Raw genomic sequence first — 26068 nt, forward strand, 5'->3', positions numbered from 1 at the left:
GTTTTCCCTGTTGTTTGTCACCAGCCTCTGTGCACTCTCTCTTGCAGTCCCAACCTCTGGATTTTCTTATCATACTTCTGCACGCTCATTACTGTCAAATCAATTCGGTTTTATAAACTCATTGGTTTTGTTGGCGGCAGAGTCTTCCTCACTGAGCAGCCGAAGGAAAATAAGTGGCTCTTTTGTCTCATAGACGTCTCTGCTTGGGGGTACATTTCCTGCTATGTGCTGGTTTCTCCTCTGATTATTTTATGTGCTCTTTGGTGAATTTGTTTGGTGAGTCTCCTGCAAACACAAGTTCAAAGGAGCTTCAAATCTTGGCTACCTCCTGCATACATTAGCTGTACTGTTTAGTAGGTGGTGTCCAGCCCATAGCATGCAAGCAGGAAGCAACCCTCAACATCCTCCAATATTGCTTGTGGGCACTGGAAACTTAAACTGAGGTTGATAGGGAGAGCAGTGGCTAACAATGGGTTACTTGCTCAGTAGTTTTGCCTATGGGCCTGGGAAGGTTGGGGACCATTGGTTTAGATAGTTCCCGAGGGCCAAAGCAGTTTCTCCCTGTGTACATACAGCACCTACCACATAGTCCTGGTCTCAGATGGGGCCTCTATGCATTATTTTAATGCAAATAATAATAATGCATCTGTGTTTTATTCATCCTTTTCATGCAGATGCATGGCTAGCACACCGAGTGCTGCAGAAGCAAATTCTGAATGCAAGATTTAGCTAAGTTAGAGCATTGGTCTACTCCAACCCCACATGATCTCATGGCAGAGCCCAGAAGGGAGAGTCAGGACACCTGAGGCCCTGCCTCTAGGTCTCCCACTGACTCACTGTATGACCTTGACTAAGTCACTTAATCGATACATGTGGTTTGGCTTCCTCGGCATGTGAAATGGGTTTTCAGAAACGCAGAGCTTTCTGGGGTAGTGGAGGGTTTCAGGATGTGATGTTTGTAGCGTGCATTTTTAACTTTGATTTTAGGTTCTCAAACTTGCCTGTAAAACCCAAACTGCATATTCTTCTACATCATGTCCATTTAGGAGCCCGCATCATGTGTCTATTACTTTTTTAATACCAGTGGAAACATGTTGTCTGTCCATGCCTGTGATTAACTGCAGATAATGCCTTCTCCTTTAGCTCCTGTCTTGGGCCAAAGTGATGTATAGGTGGAGTCAGAGCTGTCCCTAGAAGTGTGCAGGGCCTTTTGGATGTGGCAGGGCCTGTACAGCACTGTTTGTGGGGTTTCCCAAAGTGCGGGGCCCAGGGGGCGGTCACCCCGATTTGCACCTTCCCCCCCGGGACAGCCCTCGGTGGAGTGGATAGTATTACACTTTTAGGGGGAGCTAGCACTTCACTGCAGCAGTAGGAGGATGGCCACCTCCTTTTTGGCCTAGCTTGAATCCTTCTTCACCTGCAGGCCTGACGCAGATTAAGGAAAGTGTGCGGGCCGACTCCCGATCCCGCCCGGATCGCCGTGTGCGAGCTCTCTCCCGATCCCATTTGGGTCGCCATGTGCGAGCCGGGGACCTGTCTTTGTGTGTACACAGGCTGTGGCCGGTAGCCCGGGTACACGGGGTTGGAAAATACCGCGGTGCGGTATGGCACGCTCGAGCTAGAATCAGTCACGGAGGTGTAATGGTTGATTGAAAAGATTATTTACTTACACCCAAGGTGGTCGCAGTGTAGGCTGGTCAGCTTTCCAGGCTCAGCTCCGCTTGAGTTCTCGGTGGAGGACTCTAATAAACTCGGTTCCTTGACCCCGGAGTGATTCAGGCTCCGCAGGTTCAAGAGTTCGTTCCCACAGAGCAGCTGTATCTCTGTGAGTGTTACTCGGTTCCCAGGATCCTCAGAGTGGTTCAGACTCCGTGGTTTCGATAACTGGGTTCTAGGGTAGGGATTTGTTGCCCTCTTAAGGAAAAAGCTGGGTTCGTATGGATCAGCAGCGCTTAGAGATCCTCACGCTCCTTTCCCAAACTCCACGTGCTTTCTCTCTCTCCGACTTGGGCGGAAACTACCCAAGCCTTTTGTATGGCTAGCAAGCCAATAGCTAGCCGCCACGTATGCCTACATTAAGATTGGCCAATAATGTGGCGTGAATCTTAATACAAATGGCGGGAACTCCTTTGCATCGTGCATCACTATAATGCAAAAGAAATGCACTATGCAAAGAAAGCTACAGAACTGGCGGGAAAAGCTCCTGCACGCGGGTCCTCTGTTGCAGCAGAACACTCCACCGTGCAAAAGAGCTGCAATTTTGGCGGGAACATGATTTAGCGATGCCGAAGCACACTCAAACAAAAAAAACCACAACTTTGTGTTGTGACAGAAAGCACGTTAAACAAAACCTGGTGGACACTGCACGCACGACCTCCCTTAAGCATCAGCAAAAGGCTCTCACGAGTCCAGTTGCACTATGCGTTATGCCCCGAAGGAAGTCCTATCATTCAGATTCATGGAAGAATAGAAACTTTCCCCAGGTCTAAGGTGTTCAGCTCTGGATTTTGGGTCCGTGCCCACATCAGTTTCTGAGGAGAGCCTTGAATTTTGCAGTTTTGCCACCAATCCCAGGTCTCTGTAACTCCGAGTATGTTCTTAGGTCCTTGGTGCCCTCAACCAAGGGTTCGTTGCTCTGTGTTGCCACCGACTCACCTGGATTATCAGCCCACCCGATCTTTTCCATCATTGCCATGTCCTATTCATTTCCCCAAAACCTTTTAAAGGATCCAGCAACGTGAATGGTAACACTGCCTTCCTAGCATCTGAAAAGGGTGCTGACTCACATAGCAGACAGAGAGACACTGTTGAGAAAGGGGGAAACAAAAACTTCTCAAGGAGAGGAGATCATGGGTATCCTGACCTGTTGATGGGGGAGCTTGGTAGGTCTGATACCATTCAGGCATTTCATGGCTGAAGGACCCTCATATGCACCAGATAAGCAAACCATTGATTGCTGTGCCCTCTCTTTGCCCAAGGATGGCTAGGACAAGACAGGTGTAACCAGTACTGCTCAACCCTGGTCTAGATGGACCATTTCTAAGACTGACTCTATATACTTCTCTGCTCAGTACCAGGTGCAATGTGGGTGACTCCCTAAGGGAAACTGGACCAGACAGACCATTGAAGAGCACGAGGCACAACACATTTTGGTCACTGCTGACTTATGCTATAACTCAAGGACCTAGAAGTAGAAAGCTCGGTATCCTATATTTTTAGTCTCCTGAGACATCCAGTCTCCTTGCAGAGATCCACACTGAAGAAATACTGAGGATAATCTGTGCTGTCAAACCCCTCCCCCCCCACAAAAAGCACACAGAACAAAACAAAAACCTAATGCTCCTAGACATCTCATATCTTCTTTAGTTTGAACTATGAATCATAATGACTAATGCACAGTGACAGTCAGTTTTGCCTTGCCGGTCTCCACTACACAGTATAAATTGAAGTATATCAACGGAGGTCATCTTCAAGTCTTGTAAATCTTCAATGATTGGTGCTGTCATTAAGCCCCAAAAAATAACTGCCTTGGTTTCATGAGCTGATTGCTCGGGGGGAGCCATTGCAGAGTTTAGTTTGGAGGCCATGCACATTTAAGTAGAAAAATGTAAATCCATGGGATAAGGAAGAACAAGAGCTTGCCAAAATCTTTTAAGTTGTGACCTGCTTGGCTATGTTGTTTTGGGATGTGATCTTGGTTTGTTTTCTTTTTTTATGGTAGTTGGGACTTATCTACATTAAAAAACTCTGTGGGCAACCGGCAATCTGGTGGGTTTATGACATTAAGAGTACCGAGGAAGTGAAAACTGATGAAATGTAGGGAGAATTGGGTTGCATTCAGACAAGACCCCTGTTATCTTTTGTTGATATCTATGTAGCTAAAATATTTGGAGGAAAAGTCTCCCTGGTTAAAGGTTCTGCGTCATGCATCTGCGACAAAGGGCTGAGAAATCTCCCACGTTTTATGACAGAGTCATCCAAGAAGTCCTCCAATGGAAAGAAGAAAAGCCAGGCTTAGCTTCTGGATGGGTTTAAGTGGGGGACAGGAATCCTAAACTTAAGGAGGAATGGAGGGTGTCCAGCAGCGCATCACAGGAGATGCTTATCACTGCACAGGAACAAGCCCGGAAAGATGCAGCAAGGCTGGGATGGAGTCGAACAATAGCACTGAAGTGGCCTTATTGCATGCAGAGCCACAAGGCATCGAGAGTAACGCTGAACAAATGGCCTTCCCTGCAGTAACGGGGGCTGGGAGGGCATGTGCCCTTGCCATCGAGTGTGAAATGAACTCGTGCAGTGGAGCGGCACTGCTCCAATCTCAAGTGGGTGCCCCGTGGTGCATGCTGGGGCTGCAGTGACTTCACTTGGGTTGAACAAGATGAGCACCCGCAGCTCACAGCCCCGGTGAACAGAAGCATGACATGACCCAGGGAGGACCTGGTGAGGGTGCACCAGAGCAGCCTGGTGATACCGTCACAGTTGTACAAAGCCCACACTTGGTTGTAGGTAAGGGGATGCATTGGCCTAGCTATAGGGTTTGCTGACCACTGATGGCTCCCTTTGAATACAGGCAGGATCTCCCTGGTTCCTCACCTCTGCAAAAATCCTTTCATGTGAGACAAGAGAGAGGCACATTCACAGAGGGAACAAGGAGGGTAGGAAGGAGAGAAGGAACCCCTACCCACCCGCACACCTACACACACCCACACATGCTTTGGGAGGGTTGTACAGAGAACACCTCCTTACAGGCAGCACCATACCTAGACTCCTGGTGGCCCTGGGCAAACTTTTAGTTTTGGGTCCCCCTTCATCAGAGATAACGATAATAATAATTGGACAACTTACCGTTTTCGGGGCCCCGTTCTGTCCGGGCCCTGGGCAGCTGCTCAGTTTGCCCATGCCCATGTCTGGTTCTGCTTACAAGTTGTCTCAGTGACCAACATGGAGTCGGGGACCCTTGCGAGGTCCCAGTGTGTGCAGCCTGTCTCTTTACCCACGGTTGTTTTATAGCCTATTTCCTTGGTCAGAGGGCTCAGGATGGAAGCCAACAAACACGACCCCCCACCTATGTCCCTATCCTTCCCTTTCCCTATCAGAGTCTGGGGTGGGAAACCAGAGTGATGAGAACCCGTTGCTGTCAATGATTCAGCTGGTCTTCAACCACCATCACGTGTACAAGCACCCCATGGGAACTGTATCCTTTCGGGGTCAGATCCCACAGTTTCTCCCTCGCTGTCCCTGGTGGGTTGTTGTCCACTCCAATACTCTCTCCCTTCCCCCTCCTCCAACCCTCTCTCGCCTCCGAGATTTTATTTTCATGAGATGAGCATTTATCATTGCAATATCAGAATGCGCTGGTTCAGGCCCACTTATCTGTGGGATTTTTGAAGAAGCCCGAGCTCGCAGCTATGGGAATAAGATCGACTTCCTTAGCACTCATTACATTGAGTTATGACTGGGCTTGTGGCAAGAACTTTGGTTTGAGAGGCCTGCTCTATTAGAGTTTGGGAGCAGGTGCATCGTGGTCTTAATCACTAGTCATGACAGCAGAATCATGCCAGCAATTCTCGCTCCTTGAATTTGCAATATCGCACAGTTACGGGAGAGTTTGCAGGCTCCAAACAATTGACTTACCTTATAAATCTTCATTTTCTAGAGGGAATAAAGAGTGTTTTTTTTGCCACTGCAGATGCAGGAGAAGCCTCTATTTATGCATTTATTTATATGAATTGAGGTCTCCTTTGCCTCCCTAGGATTCAGTGTCTTCCTCCTTTGTTTCTGCTCTAACTAGCAAATGTTTTTGTAATTTGCTTTACCTAGCTTTGGGCCTGGTATATCTGTGTGTGAATGGGCGCATTGTTCTCTTAATTAAAGCAGCAAGGGCTTGCATTTGACAGCTCAATTATCTTAAGTGTGTACCAAGCAGTGCTACAGGGAGAACGTGTTGGTAACTGCAGCCAGTGTTTTCTTCAACTGGCCAGGAGCCGTCTTCCAAAATGGGGTTTGATCCACGGGCCACTCTGTGACAGCTCCTGCACACAGACTTGTCTCTTGTTCTGCCCTAGGGCTTCACATTGCTACCCATTAGGCAGTAGGGCTGTGCGAAATGGCACCGTTTTGTTTCGCCTTGAGTTTCGACGGTTCGACGGAACAGCGTTCCATTTCAAATTTCATTTCGATTCAAAACAGCTGTTCCATTCCATTGAAAAGGAAAGGCTGTTTTGAGTCTGTTTTGAAGTTTCGCTGGGGATGAGGAGTCCCATCCCTGGCGCTAGATTGTGTCAGGGGTGGGGGTCAGCCCAGCTGGGCTGCTGCCCCATCCCCTGCGTGATCTAGCACTGGGGATGGGGGACGGGGAGTCAACACAGCTGGGCTGACTTCCCGTTCCCTGCTGGATCTTGCGCTGGGGATGGGTAGTCAGCCCAGCTGAACTGACTTCCCATCCCCAGCCTATGGTTGAAATATTTCAACTTTCAAAACATTTCGGCTAGCCTTGTTTTGTTTCGAGGCTATTTCAACAACCTTTGTTTCATTCTGATTTTGCTGTTTCGGCCTCAAAATTAGTTGAAACAGTAATGGAACGAAATGGCCGGTGAAATTTCGCACAGCCCTCTTAGGCAGCACCTGAGTCCTTTCTGTATCCCATTTTTGCAGTGTCTGACTGCCTTCTGCATCAGGCAGATGGGTAATGATGAGACCCAAGTGGACTCCAGGGAGACTCTACCTCTTCCCTCTTGTGAGGTTATGGAAAGCACTGCGTGGGGTAGGATATCCTGCTATGACAGTGCAGGACACAGTGGTGTTGGGGGTCTTTTTACCTTTCCTCGCTCTTTCTGAAGTCACCTATTTGCTTCTCTCTGGTGATCCACCAGCAGCTTTGTGTGCAAAGAGCAGAACCGCATCAGAGCTTGGGTCAAACCGCAGAGGGGACGTTACATGATCAGTAAGCAGGACCGTCTTGGAGGCAGATTCCTCAGACTGGGCTTGTACTCCTTTTCCTTACAGCCCAAGGCTCTTTCCTCATTGTTACAATTCCCAACATTTCTGATTGCATTGTTAGCTACTAATCAAATTAGTAGCTAATAATCCTGGTGTGGGGATTATTAGCTGGGTTTCTTCTATTGTAATGTGATGAATAAAATGGTTTTCCTGCTTATAGTTAGAGCCTTCTGCAAATATTGCCTAATTAATCCTTAATATCCCCCTGTGCCTCTGTATTATTACTCTTGTTGCTTATTATTACTCCATTTGCAAATGCGCTAGTGGAGTTGTAGAAGTTGGGAACCCAGAAGTCTTGGTTCTAAGGACCCCTATGTCTGAGCTGCCAGTTGCTGATTCCTCCACCTTTGTGTCTACACTGGAGAAAACAAAATCAGCCATAGGAACTAACCAAGCTTCACAGCCGATGGGCTGGCATGGTTAGGGCACACCAGTTTCTTAGACAATGGCACGAAAGGGAGTGATGGGGCCGTCATCATCTCTACCCACCTTTGACTCTGCAGTCTGAGTGATCTGGTGCCCATTTACAACTGGGGTGAAACTTTGGCATAAGTTCAGAGCAGGGATTGAACTGCTGCTTCTGAAACTATATCTTAAGTGCTTTGCCCCTATTGCCAGGTGACATTATATATGTAATTTCATTTTGGACTAGAAACTTCATTGCTGAACAACAAGAAAGGTTTTTATACCTCCCTGCCGGCCATCTGACCCCAACAGGGAAGCAATCCTGTTTGATCTGCACAACAAAGAGCAACCCCACAAAGACACTCTCATGGACCCAGAGGAACAGATTCCCAGCTTCAGCTTCCTCTGTGCAAAAATGAAGTTTATTTCCTACATATGGGGACTTTTCACTCTCCTTAACTTTCCCTGAGCCTGATGAAGTGCATGCGAGCCTGAAAGCTTGCAGAAAAAGATTTTTATTTTTTTTTTGCAATGTCTCCATTGGTCTAATAAAAGGTTTCATCTCTGAACCAAGAGTTCTAGATTTTTGCATTTCATATGTAGGGCATTAATGGAGTCCATAACAGGGTTTCCATTTTGATGCTCTTGGATCATATCTCAGATTTGGTTTGTCAGTCCGGTGTGCATTTTATTAAGCGGCAACCTCTTTTGGGACTCCCTCCTGTGCATTGGCTTCTGTCAAAGAGGAGGGTCTTTGGATTGTGGAAGTTGGAAAGCCCTCCGCGGGGTATTGTGGTGCTGTTAGTGTGTGAATTTTAGGACACTTAAGTCTGTTCAGCTGCTTGTAGAAGCGTGTAAATGCCTAGATAATATCAGGGAGAGTGGTTAGAATGCTGACTCTGCCCTTTTCTTTCCTTCCTCTGCTCTACTGCTTACTCTGGGACATTGAGTCAGGCATTTAGCTGTGCCAAATTAGGCATCTAACTCCAGTTTGGGTACCTAAATGAGTGGCTTGATTTCTTAATCAAGGAGACTGATATCCGTGGTGTTTGGCACCTCTGAAGATCAGCCCACACAGTCAGATGCAAAATAGGCATTGAGATGCCCACTTTTAGCCACCCGAGTTTGAGTAATCTGGCCTTGCCTCTCCGTGTTTCAGTTTCCTCACCTCTAAAATGGGGATAATATTTCAGGACACGGCGAATGGGACTTCTGAGCGTCTGCATTGATTAACACTGGTTCAGTGCTCTGGGATCTGTGGATGGGCAGTGCCGGGCCATCATGGAGTATTATTGTGATATCCTCTGAGACCTTTCCATGAAACCAGTGGTGGTTGTCATTATAATAAAGAGGAGACTAAAGGAAGCTAAAGAAATAATGATCATGCTTCTTTTTTAGCTATGCTTTGAAAGGGCAAATGCAGTGAGTAATAATGGTTTAATGAGGAAGGGTTGTTAGGGCATCCAGCCTGCATCTTTGTAAGTGCAAGGCATTTTGGGAGATCTGAAAGTGATGATGGGAACAAAACCAAACTGGCCCTGTGGGAATATTAAACCATTATTTGCATTTTGTTTGAACACTGATTGAAATTAGTGATCTTTTTCCATTGCCTGATGTTCAGTACACGACTCAGTGTATGTCTCCCTTGTATAACCATGGATCTGCCTTGTTCAGAGCCTCAGCACAGCTGCCAAAGGTTAGACTGAAGCGGTACCTCTGCCTTCATAAATTTCCATTGCAAAGTATTTGGAGTGTAGCGATGGCTAAAAATTCCTGCTCCTTTGACTTTCCAATGTGCACGTTTCCCCAGAGAGTAGGATTATCCTGTTTTATCCATCTGGCTGCTTTAGTTTCAAGCTTCACTAGGGGAGAGAAGTCCTTCAGCGATCAATGTGGTCATTACCTAGAAAAATTTCGTGTAGATGAGCTAAGCCACAGAAAGTGGGCTCTGATTAACATGTCAAATGCTTCAGGACAGCAGGTGCTCGGGTTATGGGGGCTGGCTTGGCTCATTTTATGATAAGACCAACTTGCAGAAATAGAGATTTGCACTTGGAAGAGCAGCACAAGATGTAATAGCTTCTCGTTAATATGAACTGTATCTCCCGTCTTATGGATTCCCCCATCGATTGGCACCAGAGCCAGCACTCAGAAGCTATTTTTTTGCTGCCTTGCAAAAGGCAAAGCACGCCAGCATCATCCATTATGATTTTGGATGGCTTATTCCTAGGGACTCGGTGAAAAATGGGCTGGGTTGGGCTGGGGCAGACTTTGGATCGGTCTCTGCCATCAGCGGGAATCGAAAGCAGCTCTGTTATCCTTTTTGGGGCTACTGTAGTGGGATCCCAGGAGCATGGCCTAGGCCATGCTAGCTACAGATGCGTAGGGATCAGACATCTGGGCATAGAAAGCACTGCTACGCTCCCCCTACCCAGGCAGTTGCTGTGATAATGAAAAACCGAGTCACAGGTAGCATTTGAAGGTGTTTCTACAAGTGCTCACCATTCCTAAATATTTGCCATTCAAATAAATAATGAGGAAAATGCAAGGCAAGAGTCAGGGGCATAACTGCAAGGACCACCCCCAGTCCTCCTGGGTCAAAGCATACAGTTATCATCACACCGCAGGGGCAGGAGGTGACTTCTCCCCAACAGGGTAGAGCGAGGAGCGCTTTTGAGGATTTTGCCTCTTTCCCCAAGAGCACCTGGCACGGGTGGCAGGACACCAGACTAGATGGTATCCACTCGAGAAACCCCTGTCCTCTTCGGTGGGGGGAGCAGAGGGTGACCTCACCAAGCTGAAACCAGGAGGAGTGGGGTGGGGGGAAGAGAAAACTGCAGCAAGCCCTCTGTAATGGAAGCAGCACTTTTTCTGCCAGTCACGAATGGGCCGTGCCACCCCCAGATCATCTGCTGCATCTCGTGGGATCAGCCAGAACAGGGGCCTGGATGTCTCTAGTGAAGAACAATTAATTGCCTGGCACAGATTTGCAGGCGGGTGACAAAGCTCTGGAGATGCCAGGATGAGTCGATTTGATTGAGACATGAGCTCGGCCGCTACAACTCATCTCTCCAAAGAGAAAAACATGCAGGGTTGCGGTTGGGACTCCTCTGAGTGTTTGTTTTAAACGAAGGCCGTCTCCTTTGTTACGAGGATACCCAGGGCACTCATGGGATTAGGTCCTGTACCAACATCAACCCTGGGAACCAGCTGGGCGCAATGCCTCTGAAGTCATCAGCTCTCATTACATCTCGGAGAGCGACAGAAGTGGACAGTCCCTGCCCGGTTAGCGATGCCCGAATGCAGGGGTTGAAGCACAGGAGTGTGCAAACCATAGTGTCACGCCCCCGTTCCACCTATTGTTTCCCTTCCCATGTTCTGAGAACTGATATATATTCCTTGTGTCTCTTTTTTTTGTTGTTGTTTTTCTCTGCAGGTCAACGGACTACGGCACGACCTACGAGAAGCTAAATGACAAAGTGGGTCTGAAAACTGTGCTCAGCTATCTTTATGTCAGTCCGACTAACAAGAGGAAGGTAAGGGAGAGCCATGGAGGCGGTAGCTATAGAAACAAAATTACCATGCTTGACTTGTTCTTTTAAAGAATTATGATCCTCAAGCGAAATCCAGCGGTAACTCATGAGAAACTCCAGGACCCGAACGTCGTCTAATAATTTACGCTGGTGAAGTTAAGGCTGGAATAAGCAAGATGACTCAAACCTTTAACTTCCGGCCGCATGAATCTAGCATGGCGTTCGAGATGTAAAGCAGCTGATTTTATTTGCTTCCGACTCTTGTTGGCATTCGTGCAGAAGTGATGGTGACGTGCCCCTCCTGCTTTTACGCTCGCTCCCCTGCTTCCCTCCCCTGTCTTTTTATTATTAGAAATACGGGGTAAGAGAGACGCTGTTTCCATTCCCCCCCCCCCCCCTTTTAACGGTGCTTCTTCTGATGCTTTCCGGGGGTTGGAAATTAGCCCGCAGCTGGCATTTCTGGCTGGTTACATCACGTAAGGGGGCTGGCGGGGGAACATGTGGCTGGATGTGGAACGGTGGGTGGGAACCTTTTGCTCGGCGTGGGAGCCCGCATGATGTCAGAACGCTCTGCTCAGGCTTCCCACATGATGCAATTCGAGCCGGACCGCGGAGCCAGCATGCCTGCTTAGTGCTTTCTGATTTCGAGTTACGAGTTGTTTCAAGGAAGTAGTCAGGCCTGCTTGCTTGTTTGCTACCCCTGTTAATCAGAGAGTGATTTTAGCTGCAGCAGACAGCTAAATGCTGGTTTCGGTGCCGTGTGGCAGTAAGGCCGGGAGACTATTATGCTTGATTATTTTCAAACTGCCTATCTCCTGTCTCCCTCAATAGCCTTCCAAAGTTGTATTTTATTATTATTATTATTACTATTGTTTTTTTCCATCACTGGTCAGGCCACAGAGGTTACAGGATTGATGTTTCTTTCTCTGTCTGGAACCTAAGGGCAGGCACATTTCTATAGCAATCAGCCAGAAGTACAACGTCTAAGTATGTACGTGTCTGTGTGGGGTGGCTTTTATATTTTTCTACGTGCAGGCTGAATTCTCTTGAAAGCCATTGTGATCTGGCCGCTATTCTGAGCAAGAAGCAATGACATTTTTTTGTTTTTGTTTTGTTTTTTCATAAGCTCTTCCGGCCCTAAAATTCATGGATCTGTGGATGCAAGTTGAAGAGCTAATTCCTCTTCAGTTTGTGTGACCCCGCCAAGAGAGATTTCCCATTGCATGATCAGAATAAACTCTCCTTGGCCGCTCATGGCATTGGGACACGGCTCTAGTTTATAATACTGAGATTCCCTCTTTTTGTGGCACTGGTCACACCATCCTCCAGCATAGTGGGGTTGAACAGCTGTAACTTTCAATCTGTTTTGCACAAGTTTAAAGTCCGTCTAGCTCTTGCGTCCTGGTGCAGGAGCGGACGACGTAAGTTAAATCAGAACAGGGGAAGCACTGCAAGCCCCTTTTCTCCTTTTAAAATGGTTTAGAATTACATTGGCCTACAGCTAAAGACATTCAGATTTGCATGTGTGCAAATGCAGGCACACGCCAACACACACGTATGTATGCATGCGTGTGCAAATGCAGGCATGTGCAAACACAGTATGTATGCATGTGTGCGAATGCAGGCACGTGCCAGCCCACACGTATGCAGGCATGCGTGTGCGAATGCAGGCACGTGCCAGCCCACATGTATGCAGGCATGCGTGTGCGAATGCAGGCACGTGCCAGCCCACGCGTATGCGGGCATGCGTGTGCAAATGCAGGCATGTGCCAGCCCACACGTATGCGGGCATGCGTGCGCAAATGCAGGCACGTGCCAGCACACGTGTGTATGTATGTATACATGCAGGTGTAAATGAAGGCACGTGCCAACACACACGCATGTATGCATGCAGGTGTGATTGCAGGCATGTGCAAACACACACATATGTATGCATGCATGTGCAAATGCAGGCACGTGTCAACACACGTATGTATGCAGGCAGGTGCAAATGCAGGCATGTGCAAACACACGTATGTATGCATGTAGGTGTGAATGCAGGCTCATGCCAACACACATGTATCTATGCATGCGGGTGCGAGTGCAGGCTTGTGCCAACACACATGTATGCATGCGTGTGTGAATGCAGACACGTGCCAACACATGCATATGTGTGCGTGTTGACTGTCAGGAGGTGAGCTGTTTCTTGTCTTGTGTTTCAGTGTCTCCCCAAGCCTGAACCCTCCAGCTCAGTCTTGATCAGTTAGCAGCGTGTTGCTAACACTGTCTGCTCATTAGTGCTTAGAGGATTAGCAGTTACTTGGAGGAGGAGAAAAGTGTTACATACATCCATTTCTAATTGATTTACTAGTGAGAAGGATAATTACTTCTCAGCTACCCTGCAGAACTACAGTGGGAATTACCTGTCAGATTCCTTTGAAGCCCACAAATGCCTCTCTTCAGCTGTTAAATCAGAATTACACATTCAGCCAAATGCCAGTTACATAAACATAATATACCTGAATCACAGCACAACCCTGGGCTCAATTAAAGTACAAGGCACAAGGATTTAAGCCTTGTTTCTTCTTCCCAAGCTTTTGAGGCATCGTGACAATCCCATTGCATTATTTGTTGGGTGCAAGCCTGTTATGCTGATTCATCAGCATCAGGATGCCCCCTGCCTCTATAATAGGAATGCTGTATACGCCTCTGAAGAGGTCTGCAGTTAAGGTGAGCAGCCACTTTTATCATGCAAATGACACTAGCCACTGGCTAAATCCTATTTATTTCAATATTAACGATACCGTTTGTGCCAAATGTCTGATTTCTATGCAATTAAACATCTCCACTAATTGGTGTGGGAACAGCCCGCTTTCAGCTGTTTGATCCTTCTTAAGGGCCTTTCCTGGTTACTCAGGGTGTGCACTCAGCTGTTTATACCTCATTAAGGCTCTTTACACTGCAGGGGGGGACCCTGGCACATGTGACATTTATGACATAATTAACATATACACGGTGCCATAAATAGTAGCCCTGCCACACACTCAGCCAATTTAAGGCACAATAAAGCAAGCAACCAGCCACAAGGGTGGTCCACATATAAAGCTTTTCACCAATACATGATACATTGGAATTTCAGATTTAGAGAAGCATTTAGCTCACTTTAGTTTGGGCCCCTGCAGCATTTTTCATCCACAGAGCTGATTAGGAGGCAAGTAGCATTGTCTCCACTTTGCAGGTGGGCAGACAGAGGTCCAGAGCGGGGTGGTATCTTTCCCCTACTTCCCCCCAGTAAATAAGCGTTCATCTGCCAGTGGCCTCCACATAGATGGCAAGAATGATCATGGACTCTTCTGTTGCACTCTTGGGGCTCTTTTCTGCTCACAATATACTATTAGGACTTGATTTCTCTGCCTCGGTGGTTTCTGTCTGCAAAGCCGGGAAGAATAAGCTTTACTGTACATACTTTCCAGGGGGCGGGAGCACAGGAGTTAGCTTACGCTTGCACAATTCCCCATACGTGTTGAAGACTTCTAGCATCACGTCTCCAGAAGAAATGCTCTTCCATTGTGTAAATAAAGGGAGCCCCTCTGTCTTTATTTGTTTAATGCCAAGAGGGTGCCCCCTGGGATCATCCCTGCTTGGACTACAGAGGTGCACACTCAAGTCATAGAGTGAGTAAGTGTCTTGCCCAAGCCCATGCACTGTGCCCCAGTGACTAGATGTCACTGCCGTGTCTGCTACCCCAGAGGACTTGGATGTGGAGAGACTTTGAGGGAGGATGTCTAGACATCAGGACATATATCTGAGCAATGCACCCTGTGGTTCCTTAGCGGTATCACCAAAGAGCTGCAATTCCCTGCAGGTGTTTTTTAAAACAACAAGGGGTAGCAGCCAGGAACTACATCTATTCCTTGAGCACTGACTTTCTCTGCTGCCTCTGTAAAGTGGGAATAACAGCCCTTACTTTGCTTAGAGAGGCTCTGCATGGGTAAATTAATTAGTGTTTTCACAATGCTTTGAGACTGAGACAATGGTACCTCCATTATTCAGTTTGGAGAAGAGAAGACTGAACGGTGATATGATAACAGTCTTCAAGTACCTGAAGGGTGATTATAGAGAGGAGGGAGATGGGCTTTTCTTTGTGGCCATAGGGGACAGGATTAGGATCAATGGTCTCAAGCTGCAGCAGGGGAGATTGAGTTTGGAGATTAGGAGGAACTTTCTGATTATGAGGGAGCTCAAGCATGGTGCCGGCTGCCTAGAGAAATTGTGGGATTTCCATCCCTGGAAATTTTGACGAGCAGGTTGCACTGGTGCTTGGCTGGGCTGGTTATTCAGGGACATCCTGCCTTGAGCAGGGGGCTGGACTAGACCAGCATTTCTCAACCCATGGGTCGCGACCCAAAAGTGGGTCCCCAGAATATATGAAAGGATTGCAAACAATTTTTTAAAAATGGATTCTCCTTTAAAGAAGACAAATGTGGGAAACTGTGGCTTTTCCCTTGCAGGCTGGCAGTTTCAGCCTGAGAGGGGCTGCTTGGGGCCTTCCATGCCCCACACCCCCACCCCACTGGGGGACTGGGGTTTGGGGATGGAGGGCAGGGGGTCGGGAGCGAGGGGCACCAGACCAGGACCAGCCATCAACGTTTCCAAATGGGTCCTGGTACAAAAACGGTTGATAACTGCCGGACTAGACAACCTTGTGAGATCCCTTCCAGATCTACTCTCCTATGATCCTGCAACTGCACAAGCACTGGCTGGATGCAGAACCAAACGGTGGTTGCGTCCCGGGTGCTGTACTGGTACGAGCACAGAGTATGTCTTGTCTTGCTCAGTTAGAAGGGACTTGTATGCCTTGCTGCAGGGGATCGGAGTTCACGTCTCATTATCACTGCAAAATTCAAGCCATCACGCTGTGTAGCACATGGGCGACTGTGAAATCCTCAGTGGCTTTCTTCCGCAAGGATTATTTCCATGACGGGAAGTCAAAGCGCCTGTTGCTGTGAGATTTCCACCCCCCAGTTAGAGGCTTTAATCAGCAGCGTGTCCCCGTGTCTCTCACTCCGGTTTGCATGCTCGCCTGTTCTCCATGTGCGTGAAAGCTTTTGCAAGAAAACATCTGGCTCAGCCCAGCACCATACAGGTTGAAACGGGGCTTATGGCTCCGGCTTGCAGGAGAGGATCGTCACATAGATGCTTACCTTTGCTGCAGGTGCATAGGACTTAAGGCAAGCAGTGATGAGCACTGTGACAAGCTGAGGCTTACTGAATCCATTAACTTGGGTTTTGTGTTGTGTGACTACTATGTCTGGCCCAGCCTTGGGGATATGCCAAAAGCCATCTGGGCTTTTTGCAGCTATCTTTTGTTTTTAAAGCTGTATTTTCTGTAGGGCACAACTCTTGTTCTCTGTTTGTAAGGATGCATTCTTGGCTGTAGCTCAATCCATCCAGGGATGGGAGCCACATGCATATTCAGGATGCGAGACATGGGGTGGGAAATGATCCCTGTGATACAAACCTATGTGGTGAGTCACCCAAACTAGCCATGAAAAGGCCAGTCCTCAGCTGGACTAAGCTGAGATGGCTCTGTTAGCCTTGGGCCATCTAAGTCCAGGTTGGTGTGTGGCACAATTAAGGCTTGGGGGTGAAGGGCTGAGGCTAAATCAGTTGTGGTTGTAACATGGAAATAAGAGGCGTGTGTGTGTGTGTGTGTGTGTGTGTGCGTGTGTGTGTGTGTGTGTGTGTGTGTGTGTGTGTGTGTGTGTGTGTGTGAACGTGCAGCGAGGCCAGCAGGATTAATTGACCTGCGTCAGGGCAAACATATGGTGCAGTTCAGAATTAAACAACCTGCTCCAAAGTTGTGCAAAGAAAAGTTTGACTTGTTCAGGTTTAAAAAAAGAAAATTTTTAAACATTTCCACCCCAGTTATTTTTGGCATCTCCATAACTCTTGCAGGTGTTTTCTCTGTGCGGGGACCTGCAGCTAGTGCTAGAGACACTCTTGACACTGATTGCTGAGAAGCACTTATGTGTAAGCAAGAACATGCACAAGAAGGGAAGGAAGGGCTCAAACCTCAATTATATTATGAGGACAACTGTGGAAGGAGGGATTGAGTAACTGATGCAAGTGAATCTCTAGGTGCTGTGTTGAGATTTAACTGGTACTGAATATCCTGAGATGCATGCATGCTGATTACTACCCTGTGAATTAAATTGGATGTCCAACAGCCAGTTTTTCTATGTGCATTGGTGTTTGTGCCTTGCTTGTTCCCCTTGGTGTAGAGCCGGCTGTAAGTGGGTTGGAAGGGATTGTCTGCTTTGTTACCCTTAGTCTGTAGCAAGGAGTATGCCTTAGGGCAGAGTTAATTCGTGGTTTTCCCTGCACGTGGCTCCTAGCTCCTTTCCTGTCCACATGCAAACCCCTCTCCTGTGAATCTGGAGGTGCACGCTGGTGGGTAGGTGGGGGGCTAGGATTAGGAGTCAGGCAGTGTTCAGGCAGGCTGGTGACCTGCCCACTTTGCAGTGAGCATGCCATCAAAATCAGTTGGATGTTAACAGTTTTCTAGTCCAGATCAAGGCCAGCCAATTGTGCAGCAAGCTGGTGGGTTTAGGGCACGCCAATCTCTGTAGCCATTGTCACACAAAGGAGCGACGTGCCAGCATCGTGCCCAGCCACCTTCGAGGCCCCAGATCAAACAGCTAGGTACCGGCGTGCAGCTGGATCTTTTGGGAGCAGCCTTGCATTTGTGCCTCTGGAATTGTCACAGGGCATCTCTACTGCTTTGCAAGTCCTCCGTGTCTTCCCATAATCCTCCCTGTGTGCCAGTCGCGTCCTTTCACATTTTGCTCTAAAAGAGTCATAGAGTAGCTCAGTTGACTGCAGCACAGAGAGCTGTGACAGCTGGATCTAAAAGCTTAGCAAAGCCCATGTGTATTATAACACCAGGGTGAGCACAGGACTTGGCTATGGCTTTGCAGGGAGGTTGCTCACACCCTAGCTTGGACCTGGGCACCAAGCATCTGTGCTTGCTGCAGTAAAGACATAGTGGTGGTGAGTATAACTTGCTTCTCCAGCTCTGCCTCTGAGGTGGCCATTGTGGGACACCTACAGTTTGCAAATACATGGCTTGGCTTTTCTGCAGCTCTCTGATTTAGGGAAGTCCCTCCTTCTTGGACGTGCATTGAGGGTGAAATGCAACCTGGATGAACAGGGTTAGCAAAATACCTGTCAGTCTCTCAAGTCCCACATAAGTTTGTTCAGAGCTGCTTATCCATCATTCTGTCTCCAACCTGGAAGACACAGAAAATTGCCTGTGGGGTAGTGGAGTGGGTAGGAGAATAGTTCATTTTCTTTCTTTCTGGTGGAAAACTTTGACCAAATAAAAAGTGATGGGGCTCCTGTTCATTGCAATTTTCTACGAAGAGTGATGACTTGTTGACATATCAAAAAGGAGGGGGTATTTGGCCAGGACCCCAAACCCAAATGGTGCTCGGGTTCCATGTGGGAATTTTCATTTGAGTTTCTTATGTTCCCATTTTCTGTCATTGGTCGGGATATCTGCGGAGACCATATCTCCTGTAAAGCTCTGCTTTCTCCCTTTTGGCGAGAAGATGGGCTTGTCATATAATTCCCAGGGCGTAGAGCACTATGGAAAATGTCTCCTCTCCTCCCTCACTTACCCATGGGGATGGACGACAGCACTTTGAAACCAAATCTTTCTGTTCCCAGGTGTGCGTTTGCTCAGTGAAGTATTGACATTTTCTGTGGGCAGTTGGCCCTTAGGATATAGTTTTGCTCAGTGGAAGCCTCTTTTTTTTTTTTTTTTTTTTTTTTTTTTTTTTTTTTTTGTCAAAAAGGTCTAATAGAAAAAATGGATTATGCATCTCCAAGGGCTTTCCACTGAGATCAAATAGATGGAGAAACACAAAGGAAGCATCAAGCAAACATGCAACAAATGAGCACAAAGCTGAGTACCAAACATGCACAATAATATTGGTCATGTGAGGAGTGAATGAGCCCCTGCTTATTCATGCTCATTTAAGACTCCTTTTCATGCCTAATAAAAAGGAAGTGACAATTCCAGTGTCCTGGCAGGATTCCTCTTTGGTAATTATGCTCTGGCTCCTTGCAATATCAGTTGGATTCAACACTTTTCTTCAGCTCTTGTCCTGAACTGACACAGAGTGTGGCTCCAGGCTATGTCCTGAATGATGCAGTGGCTCACATATAGGCCCTCCTAAAGATTGGTGCAGATGAATAATTTCCATGGGTGAAGTTCCCTTGTGTGCAAAGGGCCTGTACAAGGGCCTAAATCCATTAAACATCTATATAGATATAGATAGATCTATCTGTTTATAGAGAGAAATATCTATCTATCGATCGATCTATCTATCGAGATGTCTGTCTGTCTGTCTGTCTATCTCTCTATCTAGCTAGCTGTTTAATGGATATTACATATAGTAAACAGATGAAGCCAACTCCTAAATTTGTGTTATTTCATCTAATCCAGTGGAGCATTACGTCTGAAAGAATCAGGAGTAAAACTGGACTGGTGCTAATGAGACTGGATTCGGTGTCGTCTGCCTTGGCCATCTGGGGTAGTTGGTTGCTAATGGCAAACAGGCTATTACCAGCTCCCCCCACATCGAAGGGTGAAGTGCAATAGCCACCCCCTGTGTGAACTGCCCTAGGGTAGCTGCACATCTGTCTGTTCCCGATCCTTATGTATTTTGCACTGGTATACAAGACTAATATTAATTTTAGGGAGTATGTGTTTTTCTGTTGATGCCCTTCCAGGACTCCACCATGAGATCCTATGTTTGTGCATGGCCCATCTAAACAAGTAACATACATCCAGTCCCCAAACCCCAAGAGATGAACTAACCAAATCATGCGATTTCAACAATAGTTGCTCCTGATATAAAACAATGTTCCTATGCCCAGCTGAAGGCATTCAGAAATATTTTTTCAGCCTACTATCCTGTTAGACATCAAGTCATGGTAGGGTTTTCCACAACACAGAGATAGCAAAGGCGGTGGCATAGACAGACACCTCCTTTCACTTCTGACTGTTTCCAGAACCTAAAACCTCACTTGATGCCTCCCCAAAGTGTTGAATAGTATGTAGGGATACAGAAGCTCAGAAAATTATCATGGGTTAGGCACCATCAGATTATTTTTTCCCCACGACTGACATGTGAGTAACTCTAGTAAGAAGTAAGGCATCTGTTTACCACCTAGCGCCGAGAAGAATTATACCAGAGACATTTCATAGACATTTGGGCTGGAAGGGACCCCAGAGGATCATCGAGTCCAGCCCCAACCATTGTCCTTTTCAATGGGGGAAAATACTTTTACTCAATAGGATTGAAGGCAAAGAAGGAAATATAGGGAAGCTGAACTTAGTTACCCAACTGAACCATGGTTGACACCTTGGGGTGGTATCTGCCCTCTGTCGGTGGAGACCGTTGGGGTGCTATTTCTGTCGGTGGAGACCGTTGGGGTGCTATTTCTGTCGGTTGGAGACCAGCAATCTCATATTGCTGAAGGTCACGTGGGCTTAACTCCCATTTCTCATTACATGCTTGGAGTACATGCTCTTTGGAGCCATTATCATCCTTTCATCGTGCGTGTCCAGCATCTGGCAGGTTGGAGCTCTTGAGCTCTGAGTGTGTAGATGCAGTTACAATGCAAATAATAAATAATAGCAGCACATTTCCTCCCCGCACCTGAGTCTTGGCTTTTTTCTCGGTCTCTTTGACCTCAGTGGAAATTCCACTAGCATTTGATTTCCTCCTGGAGCCTCTGCCAGGTGATAGGGTGATGAAGCAGCGGCTCCCAGCATGCACCCGGCGCTCACTAACCCAGCCTGAATTGAGCTGCCATCTCTTGCCAGCACGTCCATTTGTCATTTATGATCTGTTGGTTTTTCTGATATTCCATCCTGAGCAAGCGGTGGGGAGCTGAGCTCTGGAGTGTCCTAAAGCCATTTGGCAGATGGAAGGTTTCTTTGGACCCTTTTTACTTATTATGTTGACACTCTGATAAACAGCATGTGCTGCAAACTGACACACGCTGTTCTCATCTTGGAGAGAGCGTATGTATAACAAAAAGGCAGTGGCTCCGTTAGAGCCACGGGGAAGGCATAATAGAACTATTTCTTTCACTGTCTTTTATTCCTGATCTTTTCTTTCAGCCCAACGAAGCACAAATAATGATCCGTTCTCAGCTTCATGTCTCTCATTAATGTAAGGCTAAATTATCTGGGTTCTGGCAAAGATGGGGCCCTTCCTCCTCTCCCTCTTTTCCTGGCTCCATAACTTTTTGGAGTAGTCCTCTCTGTTGCAGTGCTCAGACACAAGCAGGTGAGATTGGGACGGTGTGTCCTTTGTTGTGATACAGGCACATAATACAACACATATGGATGGGTTGAGTGCAACTCTTCTTGCTATTATAATGAGAGGTCCTAGAAACTCCAGCTGAGTTGAAGATTTCATTGTGCCAGGAGCAGGGTAGCGTATAGTAAAAACTGCCCCAGTTCCAAGGAGCTGGCAATCAAGATAAGTGAAGCAAAGAAAAGCTGGAAATAAAGAAATGGCATGGTCCTTACCATACAGTAAGGGAGCCGAGGCGAAAGGACATGGAGTGCCTTGCTTAAGATTACATGGGGCACATCTACACATGCACCGTTACTGCGCAGTAACTTAGTAACTGAAAATTACTGTGCAGTACGGGTGCATGTCTACACATGCACACCCATACTGCTCAGTAACTTTGGCAACTTACTCCAACTCGAGAGTAAAATTGCTACCTGCACGATGCAGGTAGCAAATTCACTCCTGAGTAGTTACTGCGCAGTAAGGTAAGTGTAGATGCCTTACTGCTCAGTAGCCCTATTTGTGTGCACTGACATGGGAGTAACTTTACTCCCACATTGGTGGGGACACAGCATGACTGCGCTGCAATGTTACTGCGCAGTAAATGCACATATAGACATGCCCACAGAGAGTCTGTGGTCGACCCAGGACCTGAACTCAAGTCTGGTGAGTCTCCGGTCACGGTCTTAACCACATGACCGCGTGTCACCTTGCTTGTCAGACTAGGTCCCATTGCAAATTTTCACCTCTGAAAAATGATTTATAATCTTCGATATTTGGAGAATCGCGTAGAGACCCAGCTATGAAGACATTAGGGAACATGAGTTTAAGGCAGTTGGAGCAGAAGACTTGTAGCACCCAGGACAGCTCCTTGTGGCAGCGGGGTGGGAGGCATCCAAAACTCCCTGGTTCTCCTCCTGGCTCCGGCTTTGTGAGCAAGTCTCTTCATTTCTCTCTTCCTTAGTCTGATCCTCTGTAAGTAGGAGATGTGATTTCTGTGTGCCAGACCACAGTTCATTAGTGTTTCTAAAATGCTTGGAGATCCTTGGGTGGCAGGTGCTATGTAAAGGAAAAACAGTTCAGTTACTAAAATTGTCTTAAAACAGAGGGTCCCTTAAAGTATTCCCTACATCTCTTTTTTGTCATTACTCTCTTTTGGGACAAATGCTTTCATCACTTGGGCAAATTAAGCCTAGGAGATTGTATTCATTAGAGTTTGTCAAAGCTTTGGAAATCCATGACTGGATAGCATGCACAGAGTGTACATAAGCGATGATCGTATGAAAATAAAAAGTTGCGTCTATTATTGTTCAAATAAAATCTTTTCCTTCTGTTAAGCTTTTTGTTACAGCCATTACAGTGATATCTGGGCACCTCCTCAATTCACAGTCTCCAGGGTCTTTTCAGTCTCTTAGAGAGATTTTAATTTGGTCAGTATTTAAGCTTTGATCATGCGTTGAGGACCATGGAGATGAATTCCTGCTTCTGCTTGCACAGCCCCATTTGCTATAGCTGTATTGCACACATGGATCCACTTGCATAGTTTGAAGTGTCGGATCTGGACTTAAGCTAATGAAAGGACCTAAATGCAGTTTTCCATGTTTCCCAAACTGGGACCATTTTGCCATTGTACCCCAGTGGTTGCAGAGGCAATCCTCAGTACATGTTAATTATGAGAATACAGATTGGTCCCCATGCCTTTTTGACTGCTTGTTATAAAACCCCTGCTCTACAGATAGTTATTCATTTCCTTGTGGACTTCTCAATGACCCCTCATCTCTAGTATGTCTGAGGGCTCAGACATTAATGGTTTATTTTCATAACCCCCCTACGAGGCAAGGTGGCATTATTGTCCCCATTGTACAAATGAGAAACTAATGCCAAGGATAATTGAGGTCAGAAGTGTCCACTAATTTTAGATGCCCAATTTGAGAGGCCTGAGGCCTTATTTTTCAAAGTACTTAACATTTTATGGCATTTTCTATGCTTAAAGCACAGCTCCCTTGACTTCCCCTGACATCATGTAGCAACTGTGGTAGGAGGGAGGGATTGAAGTCGGATCTCCAGGGCAGCGTTCATCTTTGTTAACCATGGGCTTTTTTATGTGTGTAAGTGCCGCAGCACCGGGCGCTTTGAAAAGCACCTGGCGCGGTGACGCTTGTAGTTGTGTAAGCGGGGAAATGCATGTCAGAGCTGAGAAAATGGTGGCAACGTGCTTTTGAACTAAAACACATTGGAGTTGCTTAGTTCAAAAGCACACCGCTGCTATTTTCTGCGTGCAGTTTGCATGCGGATTAATCGGGTCTGCTCCGAAGAGGCAGATCTCTGGTGCAGGACAAAACTATGTGTATAAATGCCCCATGAGAACATCTTTGCTCTACCTGCCACTCTTTTCCTCAGTCACTACTCGCTTCCTAAATCCAGCCCTACGTGAGGGAGGGAGCCTGCACACTACAGCCTCGTCCACTAAAGAATCATGGTTATATAATACTGACAATTGATAAGGGAAGCTAAAAATATACAGGAAAATTCATGACTCCTAAGACTAAGGGCTATAAAAAGGAATTTGGAAAGCATACCAGGGACAAAATCACATCTAGCAATGGTGTATGCCTTCTACTGGATGGTGAAATTATTAATCCTGCATTTACTCAAATATAAGGTGACTCTGACTCCCCCCCACCCCCAAATAATTAGATGCTAAATATAGAAATTTTAAAACTTGGTTATAAGTTTTGATGTATAGAATCTAGTTATTGGAGGGTCATCTTGAATTCGTGCCGTCATTACTGCAGGAGTCGGGCAGTGGGGAGGCAGGAGGTATGGGGGGGTCAAGTAGCTTGCCCCTCTGCTTCTGTCTTGCCCCCTGTCTGCCCACCCGCAGCCTTGGGTCTCATCTTTCTCCCGGCCTCTCCTCCACAAGGCAGGGTCCATCCCCATGCTACCCTGGGGCACTGAGTTTGGCCCCAGCTCAACTCCCATCACACTGCTGCTATGGGGCCAGACTGGGAGTCTGTTGGCATGGAGTAAAGGGAAGCAGAGGAGGGAGATGGGCAGCTTCCTCTACCCAGGTGGAGCCCCCCAACCCATCCTTCCTCCTTTCCAGTGCCTCTCCTTACTGGTTGTGTGGGGCTCTCTTGTCCTATACAGCAGCCACCTGGGCCACTTGTGGCATGTGTGGCATGGGTTGGCCAACTTGGTCTAGATAAAAAAAGTCAAAGGGAAACCAAGGTGAAGTGTCTTTTTCAACAGATTGCAGAGCCCAGCTCTTCCACCACTGGCACAAAAGCCAGTGACCGTTTCCCTGCCCTACTCTGTCTCCAGTTTGTTGTACCTATTTCTTTCTCTCTATCGTCTTTCATTTTATTTCTCCTGAAAGAGGGAATAAAATATAGAAGCAAACTCTAAAATGGCTATTAAAGATATATATTCATGTAATGTATGATACCGTCTGAAGTAGACACATTTATGCCCCCCCTGTGTAGAGCTGCAGATGGCAGGGTGGCAGAAATTTGCTCTCTCCTTTCGTTTTACACATAATTTGTGCCTCTTCCACAAAAGGTCTTTGTTAAATTGCCTTCTGCCCAAAATACATAAAGGAATAAAAAACAAACATAATCTACTGGAGATCATACCGAGACGATGGCAGGCAAACTGCAACTCTGGGGACCTTGTGGCAATTGGGGGTTTGCAGGTGACTGCAAAAACATGCTAGGAAGCCTCACGGAAAAAAGGCATCATGCATTCAGTTGAGGACGAGACATACCCGCAGGGCTGTTTTGAAGACCTAAGTTGTGCACAGAGGTACATTTTGCAACATGGGCAGAAGGACCTGGCTGCAGATTCAGGGTTGAAACCTGTAAACATTTTCATACATAAAGAACTTGGCTTGTATGGAACTAGCCACGAGAGAGACCTCCCAGGGCAGGACGATTGTCAGGAGAGGCAGAGAAGTGGGTTGGTTCATAATGTCATTCATTATGTTTTTCTCCTCGACCTGGTATTTGAGCGTTTCACACTCATCAACAGATTTTAATTCTCACAACAGCCCTGTGAGGCAGGCAAATATTGTCTTCACATTGCTGGCTCATTGCTGGGTCCTGTGTTAATCCTCACAACATCTCTGGTCCAGCCGAGATTCAGGGAAGAGAAGAACCGTGGGGTCAGGTTCAAGATGGAACCAGAGGCTGCGGATCTCAGGACCGAAGGGCTTGAGAGCCAGCCTTGCAAGATGGCTATCGATGGCTGCAACAGATGCATGGTTGAAGGTGGCATGCCGATAAGAAGAGCAGGGCTGGACCCGATGATCTTGCTAGGTCCCTTCCAGCCCTAATGGCTAGGAAATGTCTATGAGTATCCCAGTAGATCTAAACAAGATGAAGTTCTGCCACGCACAACAACCTTGAGTAGGTGGCATATGTGGTAAGCCAGTTGGAACCACTTTTTGTGCAATGCAGGGGCTTGTGTTATGTCATGTTGATGAGGATGAAGTGGACACTGTGGCTGTGAGTAACTCTTGCTATCATGTATTGTTCAGTGTTCAAGCATAGAGCGACCATACCTCCAAGTGCAATAACAGGGCTGTTAAAGCCCCACCAGGATCGAGGCAGGCAAGGTTCTTTGGGTAGATGTGATATCTTTTATTAGACCAACTAAACAGTTGGAAAAAAGTTCTTTGCAAGCTTTCGGGCACAACCACCCTTCTTCAGGCACTGGGAGACTCTGCTGCTGCTATGAGAAATAGGAGGTAGAGATAGGAAGGGAGGGAAATGG

The 26068-nt window shown here is 47.0% G+C and overlaps 1 protein-coding gene across 1 annotated transcript in view; it reads left to right on the forward strand.

The window, feature by feature from the left end:
- The window catches only part of SORCS3 (sortilin related VPS10 domain containing receptor 3), a 355271-nt gene that overhangs the window by 116789 nt on the left and 212414 nt on the right, over positions 1-26068 (forward strand). Inside the window, exon 2 of the mRNA XM_025201218.1 lies at positions 10841-10940. Within this exon, the coding sequence (XP_025057003.1) occupies positions 10841-10940 (100 nt within the window). The remainder of the gene's footprint in view (positions 1-10840; positions 10941-26068) is intronic.

The sequence above is a fragment of the Alligator sinensis genome, unplaced genomic scaffold (genome assembly GCF_000455745.1).
Source record: "Alligator sinensis unplaced genomic scaffold, ASM45574v1 scaffold61_1, whole genome shotgun sequence".
Classification (NCBI taxonomy): Eukaryota; Metazoa; Chordata; order Crocodylia; family Alligatoridae; genus Alligator; species Alligator sinensis.